The sequence below is a fragment of the Andrographis paniculata genome, unplaced genomic scaffold (genome assembly GCF_009805555.1).
Source record: "Andrographis paniculata isolate CXL003 unplaced genomic scaffold, ASM980555v1 Contig45END, whole genome shotgun sequence".
Taxonomy (NCBI): Eukaryota; Viridiplantae; Streptophyta; class Magnoliopsida; order Lamiales; family Acanthaceae; genus Andrographis; species Andrographis paniculata.
Genome location: NW_026137579.1, coordinates 2,984,316 through 3,007,995, shown reverse-complemented (window position 1 = coordinate 3,007,995; position 23,680 = coordinate 2,984,316). Strand labels below are relative to the sequence as shown.

The following is a 23,680-nucleotide window of genomic DNA, read 5'->3' as shown; positions in this document are numbered from 1 at the left end:
GCTCCTTTCCTTCAGATCCTGGTACTGGCTTCAATTTAGGACATACATACGGTTTTCCAGAAAGGATTTCGGCTGCCATCTCTTCTGACTGATTAAAATCAAAGTCGCATGTTTCTGTTCCCATACTCGCCATATGTTGGCCTCTATTACGCCTGTTATGCTGATCTTCCTCTCTGAACAAAGACTCTAGACGTCCTGCCTTGGATGCAAGATTTGCCAAATCCTCAACATCCAGGGCAGTGAGTGCCTTTCTTAAACGATTATGCATATTCCGGACCACTAAATTGGTCATCTCTTTCTCACTGATTACCGTAGGACATCGTCCCTTCATCAATCGCACCCTTTCTATAAACTGTGAAGCAGTTTCTTCTGGATACTGTCTCAATTCAAGTAAATCAGTTAAAGAAACAACTGGTAAAGGATTAAAGAATCTCGCGTGAAATGCCATCTCCAATCCTTCCCATGTCTGAATTTGTCCAGGAGGTAGACTTACAAACCATGAAAACGCCGTTCTGGTAAGAGACAAACCAAACAGCTGTAACTTATAAAAAGGGTTATTGCCAACCTCTCCTAATTGTGCTGTGAACCGACCAACATGTTCTATGGTGGAAGATCCGTCCTCCCCTGAGAATGCATGAAAGTCGGGTGGTCGAAAATTCCTTGGGAGAGGGTGTTCATGAATGATCCTTTCTGGGAAAGGTCTTTGATATGCAGGGCGGTTAGCCATCTGAGGAGTTAATCCATACTGATCCCTTAATATATGTGCAATCTCATCAGGATCTACATGAAAGCGTTGATGATCAGGAACCTGGAACGGATCCTGCACAGGAATATGGATCGGATCATGTATATATCCTTCAGGCCTGTCCTCCCTTGTATTGTTCGGCTGCGAACTGGTAACCCTTGGTCCCAGTGGAACATTGTTGGGAAAAGTCAAAGGAGTTTTTCCCCGATCCATTCGGTTGGGATTTGTGGCACTTGGGAATGTACTATCCACGAAGGATGGCCCTGCGAAATTTGCCTGTGGTCTGGACGGTGACACTCCTGGTGGCGTTTGAGTGGGTTGAAGACTAACCCTTGACAATGCTTGATCTATCATGTTCTGCAACTGACTCTGTTGCTCACGCAACATGTTCGTTTGTTGCTCACGCAACATATTCTGCATAACCAAGGTATGCTGGTTGTTCATTTGTTGAACATAAGACCACCAATCAGTTGGTGGTTGTGGGATTTCCCCGGCATTTGGCACAATGGGTGGTGGAACGAATTCTCCCACCGGTGTCGAAGATGCTTGCGGTTGTGACCCTGCCATATGGACCCTTCCGATGATTCGGCCGGATCTAAGACGTATGAAATTATCGCCGGAATTGGAATGAGCAATTTTGTCTTGCTCCCACTGTGGTCGCCAATTTGTTGATGTAATTTTTCAACAAAAATAAAGTAAAATTCAAAGATATAGAAAATATCCTTAAACTTGATTAATTAGTGCCTGAGATTAGGAATCTCTAAACACTGTACGGTACAGAAAATAAACTGGAAAATAAAATACTGAAATTTAAAGTGGTGATCCCCAAATCTGACTTTGCTTTGTTGAAGTTGATTGAAGATACCTCGCCAAACGATGATTCAAATCCTTAAATATTCCCTGGGAAACCGTACTGAAAACCGCCACCCGAACGGTTACAACGTCTCCTTCTCAACCGTCTTCCAACCTTTCTCATGCTGACACGTGTCCCCAGCAGACCAAAATTCCCTATATTTCGCTCCTTGAGCCGACCACAAACCTTCCGCTCTTTTGGCCCGACTTCGTCCTTCGTCCGACCTACTTCTTCGCCCGACCCCACTTGGGCCGACCTCCATATCAACCGCCCCCTGTCTTTGATCAAAGGCCTCCGCGTTTGTCCGACTCCGCCTTCTATCCGACCTACAGTTTACCCGACCTGCGGATATCCTATCTCGACAACTTTTCCGTCTCGAAGACCTCCCGACCTGAAGACCCTCCGACTTAAGGTCTCTCCGTCTTGCGGACCTCCCGACCGGAAGACCTTCCGACTTGAGGTCTTTCCGTCTTGCGGATCTCCCGACCTGAAGACCTTCCGACTTGAGGTCTTTCCGTCTTGCGGACCTCCCGACCCGAAGACCTTCCGACTTGAGGTCTCTCCGTCTTGCGGACCTCCCGACCGGAAGACCTTCCGACTTGAGGTCTTTCCGTCTTGCGGATCTCCCGACCTGAAGACCGTCCGACTTGAGGTCTCTCCGTCTTGCGGACCTCCCGACCGGAAGACCTTCCGACTTGAAGTCCTTCCGTCCTGAGGACCTACCGACCTGAGAACCTTCCGTCCTGAGGACCTACCGACCTAAAAACCTTCCGTCCTGAGGTCTTTCCGTCCTGAGGACCTACCGACCTGAGGTCCTTCCGTCCTGAATTTTCCTTAGAAATAAATAAATAAATTTATTTTCCTTGATTTCCTCACGGTGTCCTTCAGCCAGTTCAATCAACCCTATTGCCAGGCCCATTCCTCGTTTTACCTTGGGCTTTTAACCTAATTCTAAATTTCGTGCGTAACACATATAATTGTTAATTATTCTCGTGTGCCTCGACAAAATATTTATTTGTTTAATAATGTTTAATGGAATTTTTTCTCTTAGTACTATTCATATAAAATTCATCATTATCACAATTTTCTTAAGCCTACTAATCGGGCCTTTTAATTACCTACTATATTAACGTAGCCTAGCTGCACTATACACACACGCGCCTATGATCTCTAATGTCCGTAAGTATATCGATCCATTACAGAAATGGAGATGGTCCTGATCAGTTCGATCATCTCCATTCTCACTGTTCTTCTGCTGTTTCTGAAGCACAACAAGTCTCCAGGGAAATGGAACACTCCTCCGGGGCCAAAAGGGGTTCCCATTTTGGGGAATCTTCTCCAGCTGGGAGATCTGCCCCACGAAGCTATGCAACAATGGCGAAAAACGTACGGTCCTGTAATCTGGCTGAGGTTGGGTACAGTCAACGCTCTGGTGGTGCAGAATGCGGCTTCCGCCGCCGAGCTGTTCAAGAAGCACGACGTCGTGTTCGCCGACAGGACGGTGCCGGACGTCCTGACAGCCAACTGCTTCAACCAGGGAGCGCTCGGCCTGAACCCGTTTGGGGACACTTGGCGGCGGCTGAGGCGGATCTGCTCCATGGAGTTCCGGGTAAACAGGCGTCTGAACGAGACGGTGGAGATGAGGCATCGGATTAGGGATAACATGCTCCGGTGGATCCTGGAGGAGTCGGCGGCGTCCAGGGCCGCCGCCGGGAGTGGCGCCGTGCAACTAAGCCGTTGCCTGTTTCTTATGGCGTTCAACGTCATGGGGAATTTGATGCTCTCCAGGGATTTGATGGAAGCCGGAGATCCTGAATCGCTGGAATTTTGTCAGGGCATGAATAACGTCCTGGAACTGTCGGGAATTCCCAATATTGCAGATTACTTTCCGTTTCTGAAACGAATGGATCCGACTGGAATGAAAAGGAAGATGAAAGACAGCTTGGACCGTACCATGAGAATCACTTCCAGGTTCATCGAAGAAAGGCTCCACGACAGACAGGCCGGGAAGGCTCGGGATAACATGGATTTCCTCGACGTGTTGTTGGATTACAGCGGCGATGGGAAAGACGAGCACGACAGGATCAGCCACCACAACATCAACGTTCTCATCACGGTACGTAATACGTAATTATTCAGCTTCAAAACACTCTGAGAATGATAAATGAATTCCGACACGACTGATTGAGAGACTTTTCAGGAAATGTTTTTCGCCGGAGCAGAGACGACAAGCGTGAGCATCGAATGGGGGTTCACGGAGCTTCAACGGAACCCTAGAACGTTTCAGAAGCTTCGGGAAGAAATAGACCGGGTCGTCGGGTTGAAGAGACGGGTGGAAGAGAAGGACACGGAGAATTTGCCTTATCTTCAAGCGGTGGTTAAGGAGATGCTGAGACTGCACCCGGTGCTGCCATTGCTGATTCCCCGGAAGACGAAGGAGAGCACCACCTACCTGGGGTACCAAATCCCCAAGGGCACCCAGGTCCTGGTGAACGCCTGGGCAATCGGGCGGGACCCGGACTCCTGGGAGGACCCGCTGAGTTTCATCCCGGAGCGGTTTTTGGAATCGGGCGTGGAGTACGAGGGGCAGCACTTCGAATTTATCCCATTCGGGTCGGGTCGGAGGATGTGCGTGGGTTCCCCGCTGGCTCAACGGGTGGTGCCCCTGGCTCTGGCGAGTTTGGTCCAGGCCTTCGAGTGGGATTTGGGACCGGGGCCAGGACCAGGACCAGGACCAGGAGTCAAAGCAGAGGACATTGATACACAAGAGAAGATGGGGCTGACGCTCACCAAGAAGAATCCACTCTTTGTTATTCCTAAGACTCGATTATTCCTTTGACATTCCTACCCTAATGTACTTTATAAAATTAAATCTAAATTAATTAATGTTTATCTATGTAAACAGTGTTTACTAAATAACGGCGGTACTAAGGCAGCAAGGTCACTAATTAGAAAATGAATGTATTTTATGTCGTGGTTTATACTCCATTCCTCTCCATTTATATCTCATTTTAAAATATTTATTTATTATTTTTAAAAATTAATTTTATACCAATCTCTCACCACTCGAATTACAAAAATTTAACAATTTTGCCCAATTCATTAGTTACCAAAATTAATGGACTATATTTTACAAAAAATACTTAGCGTATTTGAAAAATAAAATTATTTAGGTGTGTTGTTTGGGTATTTGAATTTTTCATTGAAATTTGAATAGCAAAAAATTTGAATTTGAATAATTCTATGATATAATATAAACATTAATGTAATATTTTAAATATAAAATTAATTTTTAATATAATATAAATAATAATAATAATAATAATATTTAATTTAATACTTTTAGAGAATTTTTTTAAAATAAAATAGTACAAATCCCCGAATCGTTCAAACGAACATGGGCCAGTTGAAATGAAGGGCATTGTCCCACGTTGGAATGGTATACCGTACCGTATTAAAAATACCGGTCGATACTGATACCGTACCGAACTTTCCGGTATGACGAAAATATATATTGATACCGTACCGAATATTTCGGTATACCGGTATAGCAAAATTTTCGGTACGGTACCGGTATATACCGTTTATACCGAAAATTTCAATTTCGGTACGATACTGGTATATACTGCTTATACCGAAAATTTTTATTTTGGTAGATACCGGTATATACCGATTATACTGAAGATATAATTTTAAATTTCAAAATAAATAAAAAAATTAATAAATATCACTATTCACCACAAAAATATTATGTAAAAATTAAAAAAAATTCAATAGTTTACATATTTTTTTTGTTTTGATTTTAAAAAAATATTAATAATTATTATTTATATTAATAATAAATATATTTAATAAAAATAATATCGGTACAGTATCATACTAAAATACCAAATTTTTCGAAAATTCATACTGATACCGTACCGAACACTTCGGTACGATATTCATATCGTACTCAAATTTTCAATATACCGAAAGTTTTGATATTTTTGACACGATACGGTACAATAAGTCGGGATTTATGTATGTTCGGTAAATTTCTCCGTCCCTATCCCGCGCCCACAATTCGTTCTTTGTCTGCAGCTTCCTTCCAGTAACCAATCGTGTGCCTCGTGCACCATTCTTATCATTATTTTAATACGCACATTTCACATGTCTGGTCCATGTATTACGTATATATATGTATATATTTCTCAGCCATAGCTGCATCGGAAAGAAAACGAAAAGCGAAATTCAGTTGCAGCTACAGAAGCAGGACAATGGCGGAGGAGTGGATTTTAAGCTCATCGATAAATCCTATCTCTGTTTCAATCGTCGTAGGTATTCTCCTGATCCTCTTTATCTGGTTAAGGAAATCTCCAGGCAAAACTCCTCCAGGTCCAAAGGGAGTCCCGATTTTCGGCAATCTTCTCCAGCTCGGCGATTTGCCTCACGAAACTATGCACAAATGGCGGAAAACCTACGGCCCTGTCTTATGGCTCAGGCTCGGCTCCGTCGACACTATGGTGGTGCAGAATGCGGCTTCGGCGGCGGAGCTCTTCAAGAAACACGACCTTCCCTTCGCCGACAGGAAGGTCCCGGACGTCCTGACCGCCTACGACTTCAACCAGGGAACTCTGGGCATGAACCAGTTCGGCGGCCACTGGCGGGTGCTCCGGCGCATCTGCTCCATGGAGTTCCTAGTCAACAAACGGATGAACGAGACGACGGAGCTGAGGCATCGGATCAGGGAAAACATGGAGGGATGGATCCTGGAAGAGTCGGCGGCGTCACTCGGCGCCGGCGGCGAGGGCGCCGTGCAGCTCAGCCGTTGCCTTTTTCTCATGGCCTTCAACCTCATGGGGAACCTGATGCTGTCCCGGGACTTGCTGGATGTGAAGGACCCAGAGTCCCGGGAGTTCTTCGACTGCATGAATAAGGTCCTGCAGCTGTCGGGAACACCCAACATCGCCGACTACTTGCCGTATCTCAAGTGGATGGATCCCGCCGGGATGAAGCGCAAAATGATGCAGAATCTCAGCCGTACGATGAAAATCGCTTATAGATTCATCAAGGAGAGGCACGACGACAGAAACGCCGGTAAGGTCCGGGAGAAGAAGGACTTCCTCGACGTGCTGTTGGAGTATAAAGGCGACGGGAAAGACGGCCCCGACAGGATCACCGAGAAGAACGTCAACATTATCATTACCGTACGCCTGTCTGATTTCAGACATTAATTATAATCAAACCCCGTTTAATATGGTCTGAATTCAAGTTCTTGCCGGTGCAGGAAATGTTCTTCGCCGGATCGGAAACGACGAGCATAACCATCGAGTGGGGATTCACGGAGCTTCTGCGGAACCCTAGCGCTTTCCAGAAGCTTCGAGAAGAATTAGACAGCGTGGTGGGCGTGGGGAGACGGGTAGAAGAAAGAGACATTGAAAAGATGCCGTATCTTCAGGCCGTCGTGAAAGAGACTCTTCGGCTGCACCCGGCGCTGCCGCTGCTGCTCCCGAGGAACACCATGGAAGATACGACCTACCTCGGGTACAGGATCCCGAGGGGGACCCAGGTGCTTGTAAACGCATGGGCCATAGGCCGGGACCCGGAGTCCTGGCCCGATCCGCTGAGCTTCAAGCCGGAGAGGTTTCTGGAGTCCGGCGTGGAGTACAAGGGCCAGCACTTCGAGTTGATCCCGTTCGGGTCGGGTCGGAGGATTTGCGTTGGGTTCCCGTTGGCTCACCGGGTGGTGCCCCTGACCCTGGCTACTCTGGTCCAGGCCTTCGACTGGGATCTCGGCGCCGGAGTGCGGCCGGAGGACATTGACAGAGATGAGCGGCTGGGACTCACTCTGAGGAAGAAGAATCCGCTCTACGTCATCCCACAGAAGCGCCTCAACGTCAGAAATTGATGATTCCTCGAAGAAATCGAACTACTTCAATTATTACTGCTGTTATCATTACCACTTTTATTGAAATTTATTACAGGTGTAATATATTATAATAAACGCTATTTGTATCTGTACCACTAATTTCACTTTCAAGCAATACTGTGTAGAACGAGTGTGTGGCTGTGTGGCTCCAACAAATAATTTTGTTAATTAAATATATTTGCTCAATCGAATTAGATGGATATTCGATGGTCATAAATAATTAATAATAATTAATATTTAACTCCAATTATTTTAATAAGCATGATATTGAAATCAATAGTTTTATTTTTTATAAGAAAATTGTCATTTATAAGAATAATAAATATTATTTATAAAAATTTACTTGATAAATAATATTATATGAATAAGAATATACTAATTATAATCTCTTTAAAACATGCTTATGATAATTATTAGTTATAATATAATATGAAAAAGAATATACTAATTACTACAGAATGTTGCATGATGGGATGAGTTAGGTGCTAAATTTTTTAGATTAAGCATCATGCTTCTGTCTTGAAAATAATTACATAAATTAGAATTACTAAATTTTAAGGATAAGTATTATGCTCAATTTAAACTTTAACTAAACCCATTGCATGATATATTATTTATAAAAAGATATTTCATATATCATTCAAATTTATGTCTTTTGTTTTTTTTTTTTTTTTTGCCATAAAAAATGTATATTTGTTTTTTTAGTAAAAAACATCATTTTATTTTTCTATTACAAAAAAAAATAATAAAATAATCTATTTTTACTTATTTTACTTAAAAATTTATTTTTATTATGAAAATAGTAAAGATGTGTTTTTTTTGTTTTCTTTTCTATCAAAAATATATAAAAAAAAAATATTCCTTCAAATGAAATATTTTACAAAACAAACACACCATAATACATTTTATGCTTAAAATATTACATAATATGTTGTTAATAAAAGTATAATATGTTGGCAATCTATGTATATAATATGCTATTTCACATGATATGTTGTTCATAAACATATAATATGTTGGCAATCTATGTATAATATGCTAACATATTAAATAAAAATATTATAATCAAAATTAATTTTCCACTCTCAATAATTAGTAAGAGAGGGGTTTGTTTGTTTTGAAAAATTTCTAACATGTTTCTCTAAAAAGTTAATATAATATACATACTTATTATTTTTATATTACTTACACAATTTTTTATAAAAAAATAAATAAAAGAAAAATCCGTCAAACTAATACACAAAACATTTGTTCAATTGGTTATTATTATTATTATTATTTGTTTTTGTTATGTAATATTGTAATCTTTCAATTTTAATACTTGATTCGTCCCGACTCAAATTACCTTTTTTATATTTTTATTTGTCTTACTCCAAAGTATCAACTTCCTATTTTAATAAAAGTAATCATATACTAATACTAAAATACCCTTAATTCTTACTTAAATTACAAACATACAATTACATATATAATTACTTTATAATATCAAAACTTCTTACGCACTTTCACTGACCAATAAAATACTATTATTTTTTAATTCACTATAAAACTCTAAACACCTATTTGGAGGGGACTGGATGGAGTATAAGTAATAATTAATTTTAGGATGCATTTGGTTGTAAATTTAAAATTCTATTGAAAGTTGATAAAAATACATATAGATAAAAAAAATAAAATGTATTTAAACTGTGTTTTTAACATTTTAATATTTTATATTATAATAAAAACATATTTAATGTATAAAGGCCAATTATAAATAATAAAAATCTATTTACAAAATATATAATTAATATAAATTAATTATTTAAAAATAAAAAATATATAAATGTACATACAAATTATTTCCTATTTAACCTTTTTGCTGTCATTGGTATTTATTAGAAACAACTAATGCAGTTACCATTTCCCTTACCATCTATACTTATTTATAAATATGCATATAAATAATATATTTTTCCAAATATCTATACTATATAGAAGATATTACCTTCTCTTCCAAATGTATTCCAAATAGAAGTTGAATCATCATTACTGAAGGCTTAGAAATTAATTATTTTATTTTATTTTATATAATTATATTAATTAATTTTAATGAGGTTTAGCACACCCGATCTCCTCCATTCTAAGTATTATATATAAGAGAAATTTTTATTTAATAATAAGCTAATTCAGACAAATTTAAATTAATTTTTTTCATCACATAATCTATCAAAATAAATTGCAACCTAAAACAGTATCCCTTTTTATAATATATCCTTTTCTACTTAATTTCCTATTTTTAACAGTAGAATTTAAAATTTAAATATTATAAATATTTATAATACTTTGAATATAAAATTAATATTTAATATTATAGTTTGAGATTATTTTGAAATAAACTGTTTATTTGAATTTTTGTTTAGAAAATATTTAAAAATAATAGTATTTTGTAATATATATATATACTCCATAATTTTTTTTATCAAAAACATTACAAATTGAATAGAATAATTTGAGTTTGAAATCACAACAAAATAATATTTTTAAAAAAGAAAATTTTGTTTAAAATTTTTAGAAAATCTCCAACAAACACATCAATGATTTTACATAAATAGGTAAGTCCTTGGTGCTCCCTCTCTGGTTGAAACAAGTCCTGGATTTCAAAACCAGAATGTACACATCGTACGATCTTCACCGTACATCAAGGTAGCCGCTACACATCGACGGACCGTAATGTGTTTCTACTGGGATTCGCAAGAGGCCAGGACCTCAAACATGTCTCTTAATTTCTTGCCTGAAAATGGAGTCTCAATCCATCCAAAGGGTACAGCTCAGAAAACAATATGCAGGCAATCCAACTCATCTTTTCACCTCATTTTAATCCCTTCAAACTCCAGGCGCTATTCATTACGTTTTCACATTTACAGATTCTCAAGGAATAATTAAGATGAAGATCGAGGAAACAACACTATCTGGTCATTCAGCAGGTAGTTATGGCGGTCGGATTTTCGCATAATAGAACTGCGTCTGCTAACGTTACTGTCGGAAATTTTGCAGAATTAACCGCCATCGCAGCGGGTGAGAAAATAGCTCAAACCGGCGGCGCCGGGGGAACTGGTGATTCAATGATGACGAAAGAGAAAACAGCACTGCAAAAAAACAGCAAAAGAACGCCGGCGATGTCTCTAGAATATTCCTCCCTGGACGTCCCGCCCGGCTTTGCTCCGTTACCGTTACCGTTACCGCCGCTGCCACAGCCGATCGAAAATCCGTCCGGTTCAAATAAACGGCGAGGGAGACCGCGGGGAACCGACAAACGGAAGACTCCTGATTCGGGCGAGTTTTTTTATAAGTCGATTTCACTCCCTCATGCCATCTTATTGATCTGGAATACATCTGATCGATTGATTAATAATTTTTTATTTTTTTGACAGATTTGTCCATTGTAGATTCAGGCGCATTGCAGGAAAGCATATGGGTAGGAGACATGAAAGCGCGAGTAGTCATTGTGAATCCAGGAGAGGTAGGAGTAGGATTGGAGGATGCATTATTTTATTTTATTATTTATAATTTCGGACAAGGATTTAATTTGTGATTCGTCGATATCTATATATATATATATATATATATATGTAGGACGTTGTTGCAAGGATTCTTGCATTTGCTCAGATTGGCAGCTATCAGGTTTCCGTTTTTTCCGGCAGTGGAACTGTCTCCGGCGTGACGCTTCCGGTCACCGGAGTTTATGGCAATGTAATGACGTTTCAGGTACGATTTCTCGTTCTTGGCCTGAAAGTTTTCATGTGTTGTTCAAAATTGTTTTTTTTATTAAGTAGACAAAATTGTCAATTCGATTGGTACAGGGCAGTTTTGAGATTGTGGGTCTATCAGGAACTTACACCCTTTCTGAGAGACAAGGGATCAAATGTTGGGCTGGAAGATTAGCCGTTTTATTAGCCAGGCCTGATGGCACTGTCATTGGCGGCACCGTAGCCGGTGTTTTTATGGCTGCTAGTCCCGTTCGGGTGATTTTTTACATTATAGCAACAAATTATAAGTTCAATTTGTTTGTGTGTTTAGTTTAGGTCTCATGAATTTACACATTTTTTTTTACTAAAACTTCTTCTCCAGATCCTGGTGGGAAGCTTTGAAAGAAACAACCAGCAAGAACCAAGCACACCTTGTACAACAGAAGCATTGCCACGGCGGCGGCCACGAGCCAGAGCACGTGCAAGAACAACGGCTAAAGCAGCAGGAACTGCAGCAGCACTGGGCTACAGTAGCACCACCACCACCACCAACAATACCGGCTACAGCACCACCACCGCCGCCGCCAACGAATGCTAATAATAACAGCTCAAGCAAGAAGACGCTGATCTATAAGCACCTGTTTGTTTTTCTGATCGTTGACTGAGTTATGCAATTTTTAGATTTTTTCTCGAAAAAACATAAACCCTAAAAATAAAAGAAAAAAAGACAGACGAAAAGATTTAGTCTGTCAGACAGCTGCAGGACCACCCGGAGGGCCATAAGCCAGCCGAGAACGATCCTCTGCGGCTCACCATGGTTCGGTTCCGAACCAGGTAGGCTGGTAATCACGCTCTGGTCAAGCAGCCAGGCTCATCCACCAGACTTGGTTCTTGCCTCCTTAGAACTCAAGGATGCAGAGGTACGAGCCTATAGAACAGATCCTGTTCAAGTAAGGTCGTACCCTCTGCTACAATAATTGGATATAAATACACGCAATATCTCGACTTTACTTCCGATATGGGACATTATAGACGGGCCTCAATGTTAGCCCAATTTATTGGGCCTAAATATGGGTCCGATTCGGTGTGGATTAATCCACTGAATCTGACCCATCTGGAGATTTACCAAATTACATTCGAAAGCCAGGCCCAATTTTCGTGTGTCTTCAAACCTTATCCGTTACATAAACTACCGATACATCCACCACCTGCTAGAAACATCACGCCACGGTATTCATATCCATTCCCATGTCGGCGCCTGTTCGAATGAATCCCTTCATTGTCATTGTCTGGAACATTCTGGGTTTTAAGCACATACGCACACGTGGATTTTCCAGCACCTTCCTCCCGTATATAAATAAAGATAGGTGAAGTGAATGAAGCACCGCCATTCAATCGAGAAGTGACTTGATTTGAAATGAAGGGAATTGCAGAGGACGACAAGGTGACGATCCGGACGGAGTGCCGAGCGCCTCCGGACGGCGGCGGCGGCGGCGGCGGCGAGAAGCATCTGGAGAAGGTGGAGGTGAAGACGCGGGAAGTGGACACGGTCAAGTACGTGGAGAGGAAACTGGTGGACAAGGGCGTGGGCAGGATGGAGCGCCACCCCGCCGACGGCCTCCCGCTCAAGCACGACCACAAGAAGGGCCGCGGCGGCAAGTTCACCTGGATGGGACCGGACGAGGACTACCAGGCCCAGCTGGAAGCCGAGCCTGCCCTCGATGACAAGGACCCCAACTACGTCGACGACGACGACGACAAAGATAGAGACTTGGTCGCCGGTGAGGTGGAGGTTGCCAAGACCGCGGCGGAAGGGGTGGCGCGTGTCGAGGTTGACCCCCACCTCAAACTTAATTAAATGTAACGTTTTAAAAATATTTTTTAAATAATTTAAACAATTAACAAATGGGAATGTTACTCAGATGGTAGAGTGCTCGCTTCCCATTAGAAACGCACGGGAGCGTTTGCTTAGCCCGCGAGGGCACGGGATCCTCAGTCGAATATGTACCCGGTCTACTCAGTCGAGCGACGCATGTCCAGTGTTTATTATTATTGTTATTTGTTTTGAATCAAAATTTTATTTAACACAAATTGTAATTTAACCCCCCTCGAATTTAGATTTTTTCTCTCCTCCTAAACCTAAATCCCCTCCCCCACTTGAGTGCGACGTTCTGCCCGCTGACGCCACCGCCAATGCGTCTGCCCGCCCAGCCGCCGGCGCCACTGTCTGATCCTGCCTCTTCCACCCCGCGCCTCCGGCTATTCGGAGACCCTGCCCGCCCAGCCGCTCCCGCTGTCGGCGCTACTGCCTGATCCTGCCCCTTCCACCCCGGCACCTCCGGCTATTCGGAGATCTACAACTTTATTGAGAGATTTATATTTGTTTCTTCTGAGGCTTTTAGTGGAAGTAAATTTTGAATTTTTATTGATGTATTTTTGTAATAATGTTAGTTGTAAATTTTGGAAGTTTGATTGAATGCGGTCTTTTTTTTCTACCAATTTTTTTCTTTTTATGTATGTTTATGTTGATGTGAAATTGAGTTTTTTAATAATTAGATGTGTGAAAAACTTTACGATCTTAAAGGTTTTATTGTTTTGTATATATTTCAAGAAGTATGCAAAATTATATACAAGTGGATTTATGTTTGTTTTTTTGGCGATATTATGTACGGAGCCGAACAAAGAAAGTAACAAATCAATATGGGGGATTTTTTGTAATAAAAGTGAACACAATGGACCAACGAAACAACACAAATCTTCAAATGTTGCCTCTTTTCTTGTCCAGGATTAGTTCTCTGATCATATATGTCCAATCAAATGACCGCTCCAGCTACATAAATTTGCAGAAATTACAAACAAGCAGTTTGAATTCAACTTAGCATTTTCAGAGTGATAAAATCAATAGCGACAGAGGATCCTTCTTTGAATTGATCGACATACATATCTTTGTTTCAGTTAGTCAACATACGACTAAAACGATTTTGAGAAGATGATTTTCTGGTGGAACGAATTTCTAACAATTAAACTTCTAAAAATTAGAATAACTCAATTTTTCATATTTTTTTTCTACTAAACTTTTTCATTCTCAAAATTTGCAATCAATACATTAACAGAAATACATTAACAAAAATTCAAATTTCAATTTTTAATCTTACTTTTCGCACTTCCACTAAAAGCCTCAAAAGAAAAAACATAAGCTCCTCAAAAAATGGATGAGTCTCCGAATAGTCGGTGGCGTCGGGAGTGGAGGGGGTGGGACGGGCGGTGTCGGTTTGCGGTGGCGTTGGAGGCTCGAGGGGTTGGGTCGGTGGTGGCGTTGGCAGCGGAGCGGCTGTGCGGGCAGACGCATCGGCGGTGGCGTTAGCGGCGGAAACAACTGGGCAGAATGGGCATTTGGGTTCACAAATGGAAAAGATTGAAAACAAGAAGGGGATTAAATTGCAATTTCTTTTATAATATTAAAATTTTAACTTAAAACAAAAAATAAAATAATTATTGCCTACTGGACACGCGTCACTTCCTTAGAGATTCGACCGAATAGATTGAATATATTTTGGACCGATGATCCCATGCCGCATGGGAGAGGTACGGGGATCGATACCTCGCATTTCCATTTTTAAGCTTTTTTTGTTGTTATTTTCAAACAGCCGGTGGGCCTTAAATTTAATTGGGCTTCCTATGTGGCGTCACATTTGGTGGGCCTTGAGTTTCTAATTGGGCATCCTAGATGCTCTCGTTAATGGAATAAGTATTGTTTTTATTTAATTTTTTTTTTGCTAAAATTGTAATAACGTATCGTACATTATTCATAAATTAATAGCAGTATGAGTGTCTGAGAAATGACAGACACATGGAGCATCCATATCCCTTTTTCCCGGCTTATTCTTCCACCCTTTGGGACCTAAATCCACTCCCCCCATACTTACAACTTACCAGCACAAACATTTCATTTCATTATTCCAATTGCCAAGAATAAAATTAGCAACCACAGTGCCCATTTCAGATTTATTACTATTATTGTTATGCCCAATTCATTAACTCCATGCAATCTTTGTTCTTTTCTTCTTGCATTCACAATCACAGCCCACATGGACCTTTTCCGTGCTCCGATCTCATGTTTTTTTTTTTTTTAAAAAAAAAAATATTATAAAGTAAATTGAGAAAAATCTTACCATGATCTTTGAGGATAGTGATATTAGGACAAAAGCTTGGAAAATTTATATGTATATATATTAGGTCGCTCGCGTACAAAATTATCCACGTGGAAGTGTGACAAAGGTGTCGGCGGGTATTAAAATAAAATTTGATTATTGCCTTTAATTTGTTGAAGAAATTAAATCGCCAACTTTCCACATAATGATGGTGTTGTTTAAATACCAAGTGGGATTTAGTGGAGATTAATTATTATATAAATAAATGAATTAGAAAAATTGCGAACACAACAACGTACACTAAACGACGCAGTTTTGTGTCTGCGAAACCGACTAATGAACCAACCATAATTCCAAATTGCGCACACAAACGATGATACAATAATGATTCACAATTAAGGACCAAATTATTTCATTGGATGGTTTTGTTTTAGGAATGTCTGCGGTTCGCACGTTCAAATTTATATTTTTCACGCAACAAATACTATGATGATCAATCGAACTTCGTTTGTCTTAATTTGTTTAGCACACAATTTGCTGGTAAGATTGATTTAGGATGTCTTAAATGATTTTGATTAAACCTAGTTGGTGAGATATTATATATTTATCGAATATATAATTTCATTTAAAAGGGATGGTGGACCTCTAATTTAAATATTGTTTTTATAAGTGATGGAATTTTCATTTATTTATTTTTTGATGCATATAATACAGATGGAGGGTCGGATTTAGAGCGTCCAATTCCTGCATAGATCTGGACCGTTGATTTTTATTCTCGCATCTGCACGATAGAATTACATGAATGTATACTAGGAAAAAATATAATAAATAATAATAATAATAATAATATGAAATGCCAATTTAATTGAAAAATAGTATAGATAGGAAAAGTAGTGAAGCTGTCACATTAATTTGTGACCCTCAAGGATGTAATTTTTATTTGCTAAAACGTAACACCTCTCTACCAATAAAACTTTGATTACTTCTTTTTCATAAAGCAACTCGATTGCTACCACGAAAATATATAGATTATAAAAAATGTCAAAAACATTACTGTTTCTTTTTCTAGAAACCCAATCATATGCTAATACTATGGGTCATCTTTCTTTATTTACTTATATTTAGGGTTTGCTAAATTGAACCCTTTTTTTTTTCTCCTAAAGTTTATATTATTTAATCTTCTAAAGTTCTTCAAAAAAATATTCTATCTAAAATCTAATTTTTATCTAAAAATATTACATTATATAGTTAATATACATGTAAACTCAAGTAAATAAAAACATTCTTGAATGATCATCAATTAATATTACAATAATAAAAATGGATGTTCTCTAGTGTCATTTTTAGTCAAAGATCGATATGAAAATTAAAAGGAAAGAAATGTGAAAGAAATAGTTTAGATATTAATTTTACTTACAATTGTATTTATGTCTATAGTTCACCTAATTTATCTATTGGTATATTTAAAGTATATTAAGGATGACTTTATTTTTTTTAAAAGGGTTATAGTGTTATTTAAAGGAAATAAATTTTAACTTATATTCACATAGAAACTTGTAATAAAAATCAGATTTACAACCAAAAATTATGAAATTTAATTTCGTCGATTGTCAAGTCTCATTGGTGGCATTTATAGCAGGATGGCCTAATATGTCTTGCAACCAGCAACTCATTGATTTGAGTTGATGATCATCGATTATTACTAAAATATTTCTCGACACTAATGTGACAGCCCCAACACACACACATAGAAAAACTCTATATATGTATATACATAAATATATATATATGTATGTATATAAACAATATTTAATTCAATGAAGACATAATTAATTCATAACATTCAATTTCGAGGAAGAAATAAGAGTTGAGAAGGAGGAGGAGACAGGTTAGCTACAACATCATTTCGCTGTCCTCAACAACCCATTCACCCCCACATTATTATTACATACCATTCTACTCCAATTCTTACATAATTAAATTATTATTATTATTATTTTTATCATCGATAAATATTTTTTCTTGTGACAATATAATTATATACGAATTTGATCACTGATATAACATTTCAACTGTGTCTCAATTATATATATATATATACACATATGTATGTCTACATAATTGTAGTATTGTAATGTGTGCCTGTGAAGACTGACTAAGAAAATGACGCTGCTACTGTTAGTAGTATTTATAATTTATATACTCCATAGACCATACTTTAATGATTTCTGCATACGTGTTGTGGGGGGTGCCTGGTCTCCGGAACCCATCACGGCTATATATCATGTCATCGACGGTGTGGATTTATCGGGAGTGTGGATCCCGGGACTTGTAAAAATCAACGCCTTCTAAACAGTAAACACCAACTTCTGCAATTATTGGAGGACTGTTTAATTTATTTAGTAGCTATCTGCCAACACACGCACAAAAATAATACTCCCTTCCAAACTCTATAATATATATATTTTTTTATATGTTTCAAACATTTTATAATATTTTTAAAATAAAAAATAATTAATTATATTTGATTTTTATCTTATATTTTATCACTTTACATCGTTCAAATAAAAAAATAAAATATATATTTCTCTCTCCATCGCATCACATAATTTTTAAATTATTCTATTTAATATTACTCACCTAAAAATTTGTGCAAAAAGCAAATATTGTACCTTATTTTGGTCGGAGAGAGTACTTACATATACTCCATCTGTTCCACATACCATGTCGACGTTGCCGTTTCTGTTCGTCCCACGTTCCTTGTCATTTTTCTTTTTTGGAAAATGATTACACACTTTAATCTCATTTTAAATTTTTTAATTTTAATTAAACTAATTAGTTGTTTTAATTTTAATTTATAATTATTTCTATGATAGGATAATTATTTTTACTAATACATTTTTAATTATCTAATAATTACATCCCTCCTAAAATGCTGTATCTACAGTGTAGCAGATACGGTATATGAGACGGAGGGCGGAGGGAGTATTAGGGAGTATTAGATATGTCTGAACTCAACAGTATTGTCTGAAAAGAATTATTTATTGACTTAAGAAGATGTTTAAATTAAAGCTAAATATATTTGTTGGTGTGTTTTTGACTTTTAGCAGTACTTAGATTTTGTTTTAATTCAAACATTACTAATAATTCTCTGGCGTTTACCTTTGGCTTTCACAATTATTTGACATTTCTAATTTTGTCCCCCACCCCATATACAAAAAGAAAAAAGAAAATAAAATTTATGTGCAAAAGGCATTTCTGTTCGTCATTTTTTTTTTACCCATTGGGTTTAAATAAATTAAAGCTGAATACACACACTTTGACAGTGATCTTACCATTATTAATATTTTACTCTCGCTTAATGATGATTCTTAAAAAGGGTGTATTAATTGTCATTTTTAGTTTTAATTTGTCACTATAATATTTTCAATTAATTTAACTGTTCGAAACACGTCCAACCACACCCTAAATGATTTTATTGGTTTAATATACTCTAATATAAATGTCAACTTAGAAATACATATTTATTTATTTAATTATTTATTAACTCAATAGGTAGGCATACACATCAAATCTCACTGTAACGACTTTTAATAATGCTAAAAAATTAGTTGCAGCAGTAATCGAGGGCATTTCCGTCAAATCATCACCGTTCTGTCACAGACATAAATTCACTTGAATATATTTTTTGAAAATATATTAACGTTAATCGACCGTTACTAATTTCGTAAGTGGCTGTGGGGCTGAGCCAGAGCCGTTCTCTCTTTTAATTAACCACATTTACAATAATTACAAAATTAGCGGTATTGTGTATATCCACACTACACAGGCAACCTTAATTAAGTACGTAGTCAAGGCTGTAATGGTCGCCGGAATACGGTCGGAATCTCAGCCGTTGGGGGGTGGTTTTCGCGGTTGCGCATAACCACACGGCTCATCCACAAAATCTGGGGTGAAAAATAAAATTCATTAGAAAATCAATTAATCTTACATCATTAAGGATGAAGCCGAGAAAATGGAGGCTTCTATAAAGGGAGATTCTTACATCTCTCTCATCCCCTCGCACCACTCCTCCAATCAATCTTTCCCCCTCTTTCTCTATCTACACTTCCTTTGTTCCACCTTTCTTTCTTTTGTTTTTTTTTTTTTTTTCATCATATATGGCTTGTCCCACATTCTGCATTTAAAGTTTCTGGCAAAGAATTTCTGGGCTTCACATGAAAACGGCAGAAAACTCCCATGTTTTCTGTCTGAAAAAAACAAAAAGGAAGAAGAAGGGTTAAAGGGGTTGGCTTCCGTTGGTTGCTTTGATTATTATTATTAAGGGGGAGCTGCATTGGGAAATTTCTGACCCATTCTGTGTAATAATTTTCATTTTTGATTTTTCTGGTGAGGAGTGGGTTTTCGGGTACGAATATATAGTGTGGGGAGGTTCGAGCTAAGTGTTTTCTGACATTCCAGCTCTCGTGCTTTCATTTGCTTTTGCGTTTCAACGAAGCAAAATTTAAAGAAAATATTCTTGCACTTTTCGCAAAGGGGGTAAAGGAAATCCTATATATTCTCGCCTGATAGATCTTGATTTTTGCCGCAAGCCTTGTCCTGTCCTGTTCGGCTCTGTCTTTCTTTTTTTTTTTTTTCCTTACAACATTAATATTTGTAAGGATTAGAAGAAGAAGAAGAAGAAGTCAATGAGTCAGTTTGGGTCGTCGACGTATCTTCCCGACACGTTTTCGGGGACGAGGGATGATTTCACAGAGCAATTTCTGGTAATATGGGGGCAGATCAAGGAGCCGTTGATCGTCCCGTTGCTGAAAGTTGGTGTGTTTTTGTGCCTGGTGATGTCAGTGATGCTGTTCATCGAGAGGGTTTACATGGCGGTCGTCATTTGCCTCGTCAAACTGTTTGGTAAAACGCCCCATAAACGCTACAAATGGGAGCCGTTGAAGGACGACTTGGAGCTCGGCAATTCTGCCTATCCTATGGTTCTTGTCCAAATTCCAATGTACAATGAAAAGGAGGTCCGCTCTAATGATCGCTATCTCCCTGTCCATATATATATATATTCTTGTCTGAACATTTGTTTCTTGATTTTGAACTGTACCAACACACACACAGGTTTATCAGCTCTCCATTGGAGCTGCATGTGGCCTTTCTTGGCCCTCCGACAGGATCATCGTTCAAGTCCTCGATGATTCAACCGACCCTATCATCAAGGTATGTTATCCATTCTTTGAATCTCTCCAGTTTTGCATGCCGCAGCTAGCTACCATGGAAACAACCAATAAATCAATTAATTAATTTAATTTAATTGTGTGGTGTCTTGACATGGACAGAATCTGGTGGAGATGGAGTGCCAGAGATGGGCAAGTAAGGGAATAAATATCAAATACGAAATCAGGGACAACAGGAATGGCTACAAAGCAGGAGCCTTGAAAGAAGGCCTAAAGCACTCATACGTCAAACAATGCGAATATGTCGCCATTTTGGATGCCGATTTCCAGCCCGAACCCGATTTCCTCTGGCGGACAATTCCCTTCCTAGTCCACAATCCTCAGCTCGCCCTCGTCCAGGCACGTTGGAAATTCGGTACGTATCAATCATCATTATTAATTAATTAATTAATGCATTGCTTCCAGCACCCTTTCAGTAGCTAATAATATTATTAATTGCACTGCTAATTATTACTATATTATATAAATATACATATAGTAGTATTTATTGCCCTCCTTCCTTCCCCTCCTTTTCATCTAATTATAGCTTGCAATAATACAAACTTTTATTAACGTCATAATCAGAATGTTAATTGTCCGGATCAGAAACTGTCGGTGAGACCACAAACAGTAGACCGGACCAAAATTGACGAAAAAGATAGAAATAAAAGTGTGCTAATAATAAAATCCAGTGGCTTCCGAATAGCAGCAGCCACTGCGAATTGGACAGACAGGTAGGTAGGTGTAGGTGTGGATTTGGGAGTTTGTCATATTATCTTATTTAATCAAAATCATTAATCAAAGTCTGAAGGCTTTGAAAGAAGGCTGGCTGCTCAGTGCTCAATCACTGTGTTTGACCATTACATCACAGAAAAAAAGTGGCGATATATTTTTCTAGGATTCATTTTCTGTGGTGTAAGAAAAAAAAGCTGGCTTGTCTATTGTAAGTAAAAAAGAAAGTAGCAAATTAGTAAAAGGGGTTTTCGTTTTGGTTTTCTTCATGAGCACTTCATGACTGGTGGATGGACTTCATTATCGTTGTGGTCTTTTCCATGGAGGTAAATAAAAAAGCTGCAGGTGGCACAAACTGGAAGTGTGGTAGAAGATACATAGGATAGGATAGGATATGTTGCATGCAATAAGGAGGGTGTTTTCGTCCTTTCACAGGCCTAACTTTCCATACCCAGCAATTCCATGTGCTGCTGTGGCTATGGGCTGTCTGAAGTGGTGGACCTCTTCTCCCCTTCTATAGTGACCCGACCGACAATGCCTCATTTATATCTGTGGCTGGCACCTATTTTGCAATAATTTTTCTATGGGGGAAATAAAATGGACTCGACCTAATAATGGAAACAGAGTTTAGTTGTCACTACTCTGTGACTGTCCAAATAACAATAAAATATACTAATTCTGAATTCTTACATGAAAGTGTGTGTTTGTGTATCCTTGTCAGTGAATGCGGATGAATGCTTGCTGACAAGAATGCAAGAAATGTCACTTGACTATCACTTCACCGTGGAGCAGGAAGTAGGCTCTTCCACTTACGCCTTCTTTGGCTTCAATGGTACCAATCCATCAACACCATCAATTCACAATGTTAATTCCTGTAATAAAAACACTTAATAATAATAATAATCAATTCAAGGGACTGCTGGCATCTGGAGAATTTCTGCCATTGAAGAGGCTGGAGGATGGAAGGATCGGACCACAGTCGAGGATATGGACTTGGCTGTTCGCGCCACGCTTAAAGGATGGAAATTCTTGTATCTTGGCTCCGTCAGGGTACTTACATTTTTTTCTATTACATGTCTCTTCTTTCCTGTCGTCATTTTCAGACATTTTATAACTGTGTGTTCTTTCCGTACAGGTTAAGAACGAATTGCCGAGCACGCTCAAGGCTTATCGCTACCAACAGCACCGATGGTCGTGCGGCCCTGCTAACCTATTCAGAAAAATGTTTGGAGAGATTGTAAGAAACAAGGTTAGTTCGATTTTCAATTTCGTTTTCCCTCCCATTTGATGCAATTTAAAACTGACAATGGTGTTTTCCAGAAAGTGTCACTGTGGAAGAAGGTCCACGTCATCTACAGCTTCTTCTTCGTGAGGAAGATCATCGCCCACATCGTGACATTCATATTCTACTGCGTCGTGCTGCCTGCCTCCGTATTAGTCCCTGAAGTTGCTATCCCCAAATGGGGAGCAGTTTACATCCCTTCCATCATTACATTGCTCAATGCTGTCGGAACTCCGAGGTTGGATCATGATCATGATCTGCATAAATCAAAGTGAGCTCGACTTAGAGTCTGCATGTATCATTTCAGGTCACTCCATTTACTCGTGTTCTGGATCCTCTTCGAAAATGTGATGTCGCTCCACCGGACAAAAGCCACATTCATCGGCTTGCTCGAGGCAGGCAGAGTCAACGAATGGATCGTCACAGAGAAACTCGGCGACGCCCTCAAGTTGAAATCAGCTCTCAAAGCTTTCAGAAGGCCACGTTTCAGAATTGGAGAAAGGTAGCAAATTTACCAATCTGAGTTCGATAATCTGAAAATTACATAATCTGAAAATTATATGGCCTAACAGAGTTCATCTGCTCGAGCTCGCCACCGGGTGCTTCCTCTTCTTCTGCGGCTGCTACGACATTGCCTTCGGGAACAACTACTTTTTCGTCTACTTGTTCATTCAGGCCACGGCATTTTTCGTCATCGGATTCGGTTACGTCGGAACCTTTGTCCCTTCTTAGCTTTAACTATCAAGCATTGCTGGAATGATCGATCAATGCTCTTCATCATCCATTTCTTTCTGTGAATGTATGCAAGCTTTTTGATTTGCTGCTTTTTTTTTTGGCTTGATTTTGTATACTTGTATTTTTACATGTAGAAAGAATGTCGTTATTCTTTAAAGGTTTAAGCATAAGAGAGTGAGTGAGTGAGTTCTTCTTGCTCACCATTTGAGTTCAATTCAAATCATCTTTTATTTAACTTTTTGTTACTTTTGCATTTTTTGCTATGATAGATTTGTCACATCGCTCCATCTACCCGTATATTAATAGCACTTATGATTTTCTGATATGAGAAAAGGA

The 23,680-nt window shown here is 38.8% G+C and overlaps 5 protein-coding genes and 1 non-coding gene across 6 annotated transcripts; 5 read left to right on the top strand and 1 right to left on the bottom strand.

Annotated features, from left to right (window-relative positions):
* The first annotated feature begins 2,790 nt into the window (after positions 1–2,790).
* Positions 2,791–4,437, top strand: LOC127251997 (iridoid oxidase-like). The gene is made up of 2 exons (XM_051275990.1): positions 2,791–3,714; positions 3,799–4,437. Exons 1-2 carry the CDS (start codon positions 2,803–2,805, stop codon positions 4,435–4,437), a joined length of 1,551 nt encoding a protein of 516 aa, XP_051131947.1. The 5' UTR covers positions 2,791–2,802.
* A 1,352-nt stretch (positions 4,438–5,789) lies between these two features.
* Positions 5,790–7,697, top strand: LOC127251352 (iridoid oxidase-like). The gene is made up of 2 exons (XM_051275012.1): positions 5,790–6,784; positions 6,865–7,697. The coding sequence occupies exons 1-2, from the start codon at positions 5,855–5,857 to the stop codon at positions 7,483–7,485; spliced, it is 1,551 nt and encodes a 516-aa protein (XP_051130969.1). The 5' UTR covers positions 5,790–5,854; the 3' UTR covers positions 7,486–7,697.
* A 2,781-nt stretch (positions 7,698–10,478) lies between these two features.
* On the top strand, positions 10,479–11,832 carry LOC127251570 (AT-hook motif nuclear-localized protein 10-like). Its single transcript, XM_051275309.1, has 5 exons — positions 10,479–10,821; positions 10,920–11,008; positions 11,155–11,253; positions 11,349–11,510; positions 11,617–11,832. Exons 1-5 carry the CDS (start codon positions 10,479–10,481, stop codon positions 11,830–11,832), a joined length of 909 nt encoding a protein of 302 aa, XP_051131266.1.
* A 145-nt stretch (positions 11,833–11,977) lies between these two features.
* Positions 11,978–12,194, bottom strand: LOC127252284 (small nucleolar RNA U3). The gene has a single exon (XR_007839053.1). It is a non-coding gene; the product is annotated as a small nucleolar RNA U3 (small nucleolar RNA).
* Positions 12,195–12,556: 362 nt separating this feature from the next.
* LOC127252123 (uncharacterized) lies at positions 12,557–13,364 on the top strand. The gene is made up of 2 exons (XM_051276164.1): positions 12,557–13,065; positions 13,157–13,364. The coding sequence occupies exons 1-2, from the start codon at positions 12,652–12,654 to the stop codon at positions 13,334–13,336; spliced, it is 594 nt and encodes a 197-aa protein (XP_051132121.1). The 5' UTR covers positions 12,557–12,651; the 3' UTR covers positions 13,337–13,364.
* Positions 13,365–19,422: 6,058 nt separating this feature from the next.
* Positions 19,423–23,597, top strand: LOC127251903 (glucomannan 4-beta-mannosyltransferase 9-like). The gene is made up of 9 exons (XM_051275849.1): positions 19,423–20,403; positions 20,501–20,599; positions 20,719–20,971; positions 22,049–22,159; positions 22,241–22,377; positions 22,463–22,576; positions 22,648–22,847; positions 22,917–23,111; positions 23,182–23,597. Exons 1-9 carry the CDS (start codon positions 20,074–20,076, stop codon positions 23,339–23,341), a joined length of 1,599 nt encoding a protein of 532 aa, XP_051131806.1. The 5' UTR covers positions 19,423–20,073; the 3' UTR covers positions 23,342–23,597.
* The last annotated feature ends 83 nt before the right edge of the window (positions 23,598–23,680 follow it).

Excerpts from the sequence above, each read along its gene's own strand:
- LOC127251352 (XM_051275012.1), top strand. The coding sequence starts at position 5,855 with ATGGCGGAGGAGTGGATTTTAAGCTCATCGATAAATCCTATCTCTGTT. Across the intron at positions 6,785-6,864 it reads ACGTCAACATTATCATTACC|GAAATGTTCTTCGCCGGATC; the intron begins GTACGCCTGTCT and ends TTGCCGGTGCAG.
- LOC127252123 (XM_051276164.1), top strand. The coding sequence starts at position 12,652 with ATGAAGGGAATTGCAGAGGACGACAAGGTGACGATCCGGACGGAGTGC. Across the intron at positions 13,066-13,156 it reads AAGGGGTGGCGCGTGTCGAG|ATGGTAGAGTGCTCGCTTCC; the intron begins GTTGACCCCCAC and ends AATGTTACTCAG.
- LOC127251903 (XM_051275849.1), top strand. The coding sequence starts at position 20,074 with ATGAGTCAGTTTGGGTCGTCGACGTATCTTCCCGACACGTTTTCGGGG. Across the intron at positions 22,160-22,240 it reads CGCCTTCTTTGGCTTCAATG|GGACTGCTGGCATCTGGAGA; the intron begins GTACCAATCCAT and ends AATCAATTCAAG. Across the intron at positions 23,112-23,181 it reads CGTTTCAGAATTGGAGAAAG|AGTTCATCTGCTCGAGCTCG; the intron begins GTAGCAAATTTA and ends ATGGCCTAACAG.
- LOC127251997 (XM_051275990.1), top strand. The coding sequence starts at position 2,803 with ATGGAGATGGTCCTGATCAGTTCGATCATCTCCATTCTCACTGTTCTT. Across the intron at positions 3,715-3,798 it reads ACATCAACGTTCTCATCACG|GAAATGTTTTTCGCCGGAGC; the intron begins GTACGTAATACG and ends GAGACTTTTCAG.
- LOC127251570 (XM_051275309.1), top strand. The coding sequence starts at position 10,479 with ATGGCGGTCGGATTTTCGCATAATAGAACTGCGTCTGCTAACGTTACT. Across the intron at positions 10,822-10,919 it reads ACGGAAGACTCCTGATTCGG|ATTTGTCCATTGTAGATTCA; the intron begins GCGAGTTTTTTT and ends TTTTTTTGACAG. Across the intron at positions 11,254-11,348 it reads GCAATGTAATGACGTTTCAG|GGCAGTTTTGAGATTGTGGG; the intron begins GTACGATTTCTC and ends CGATTGGTACAG.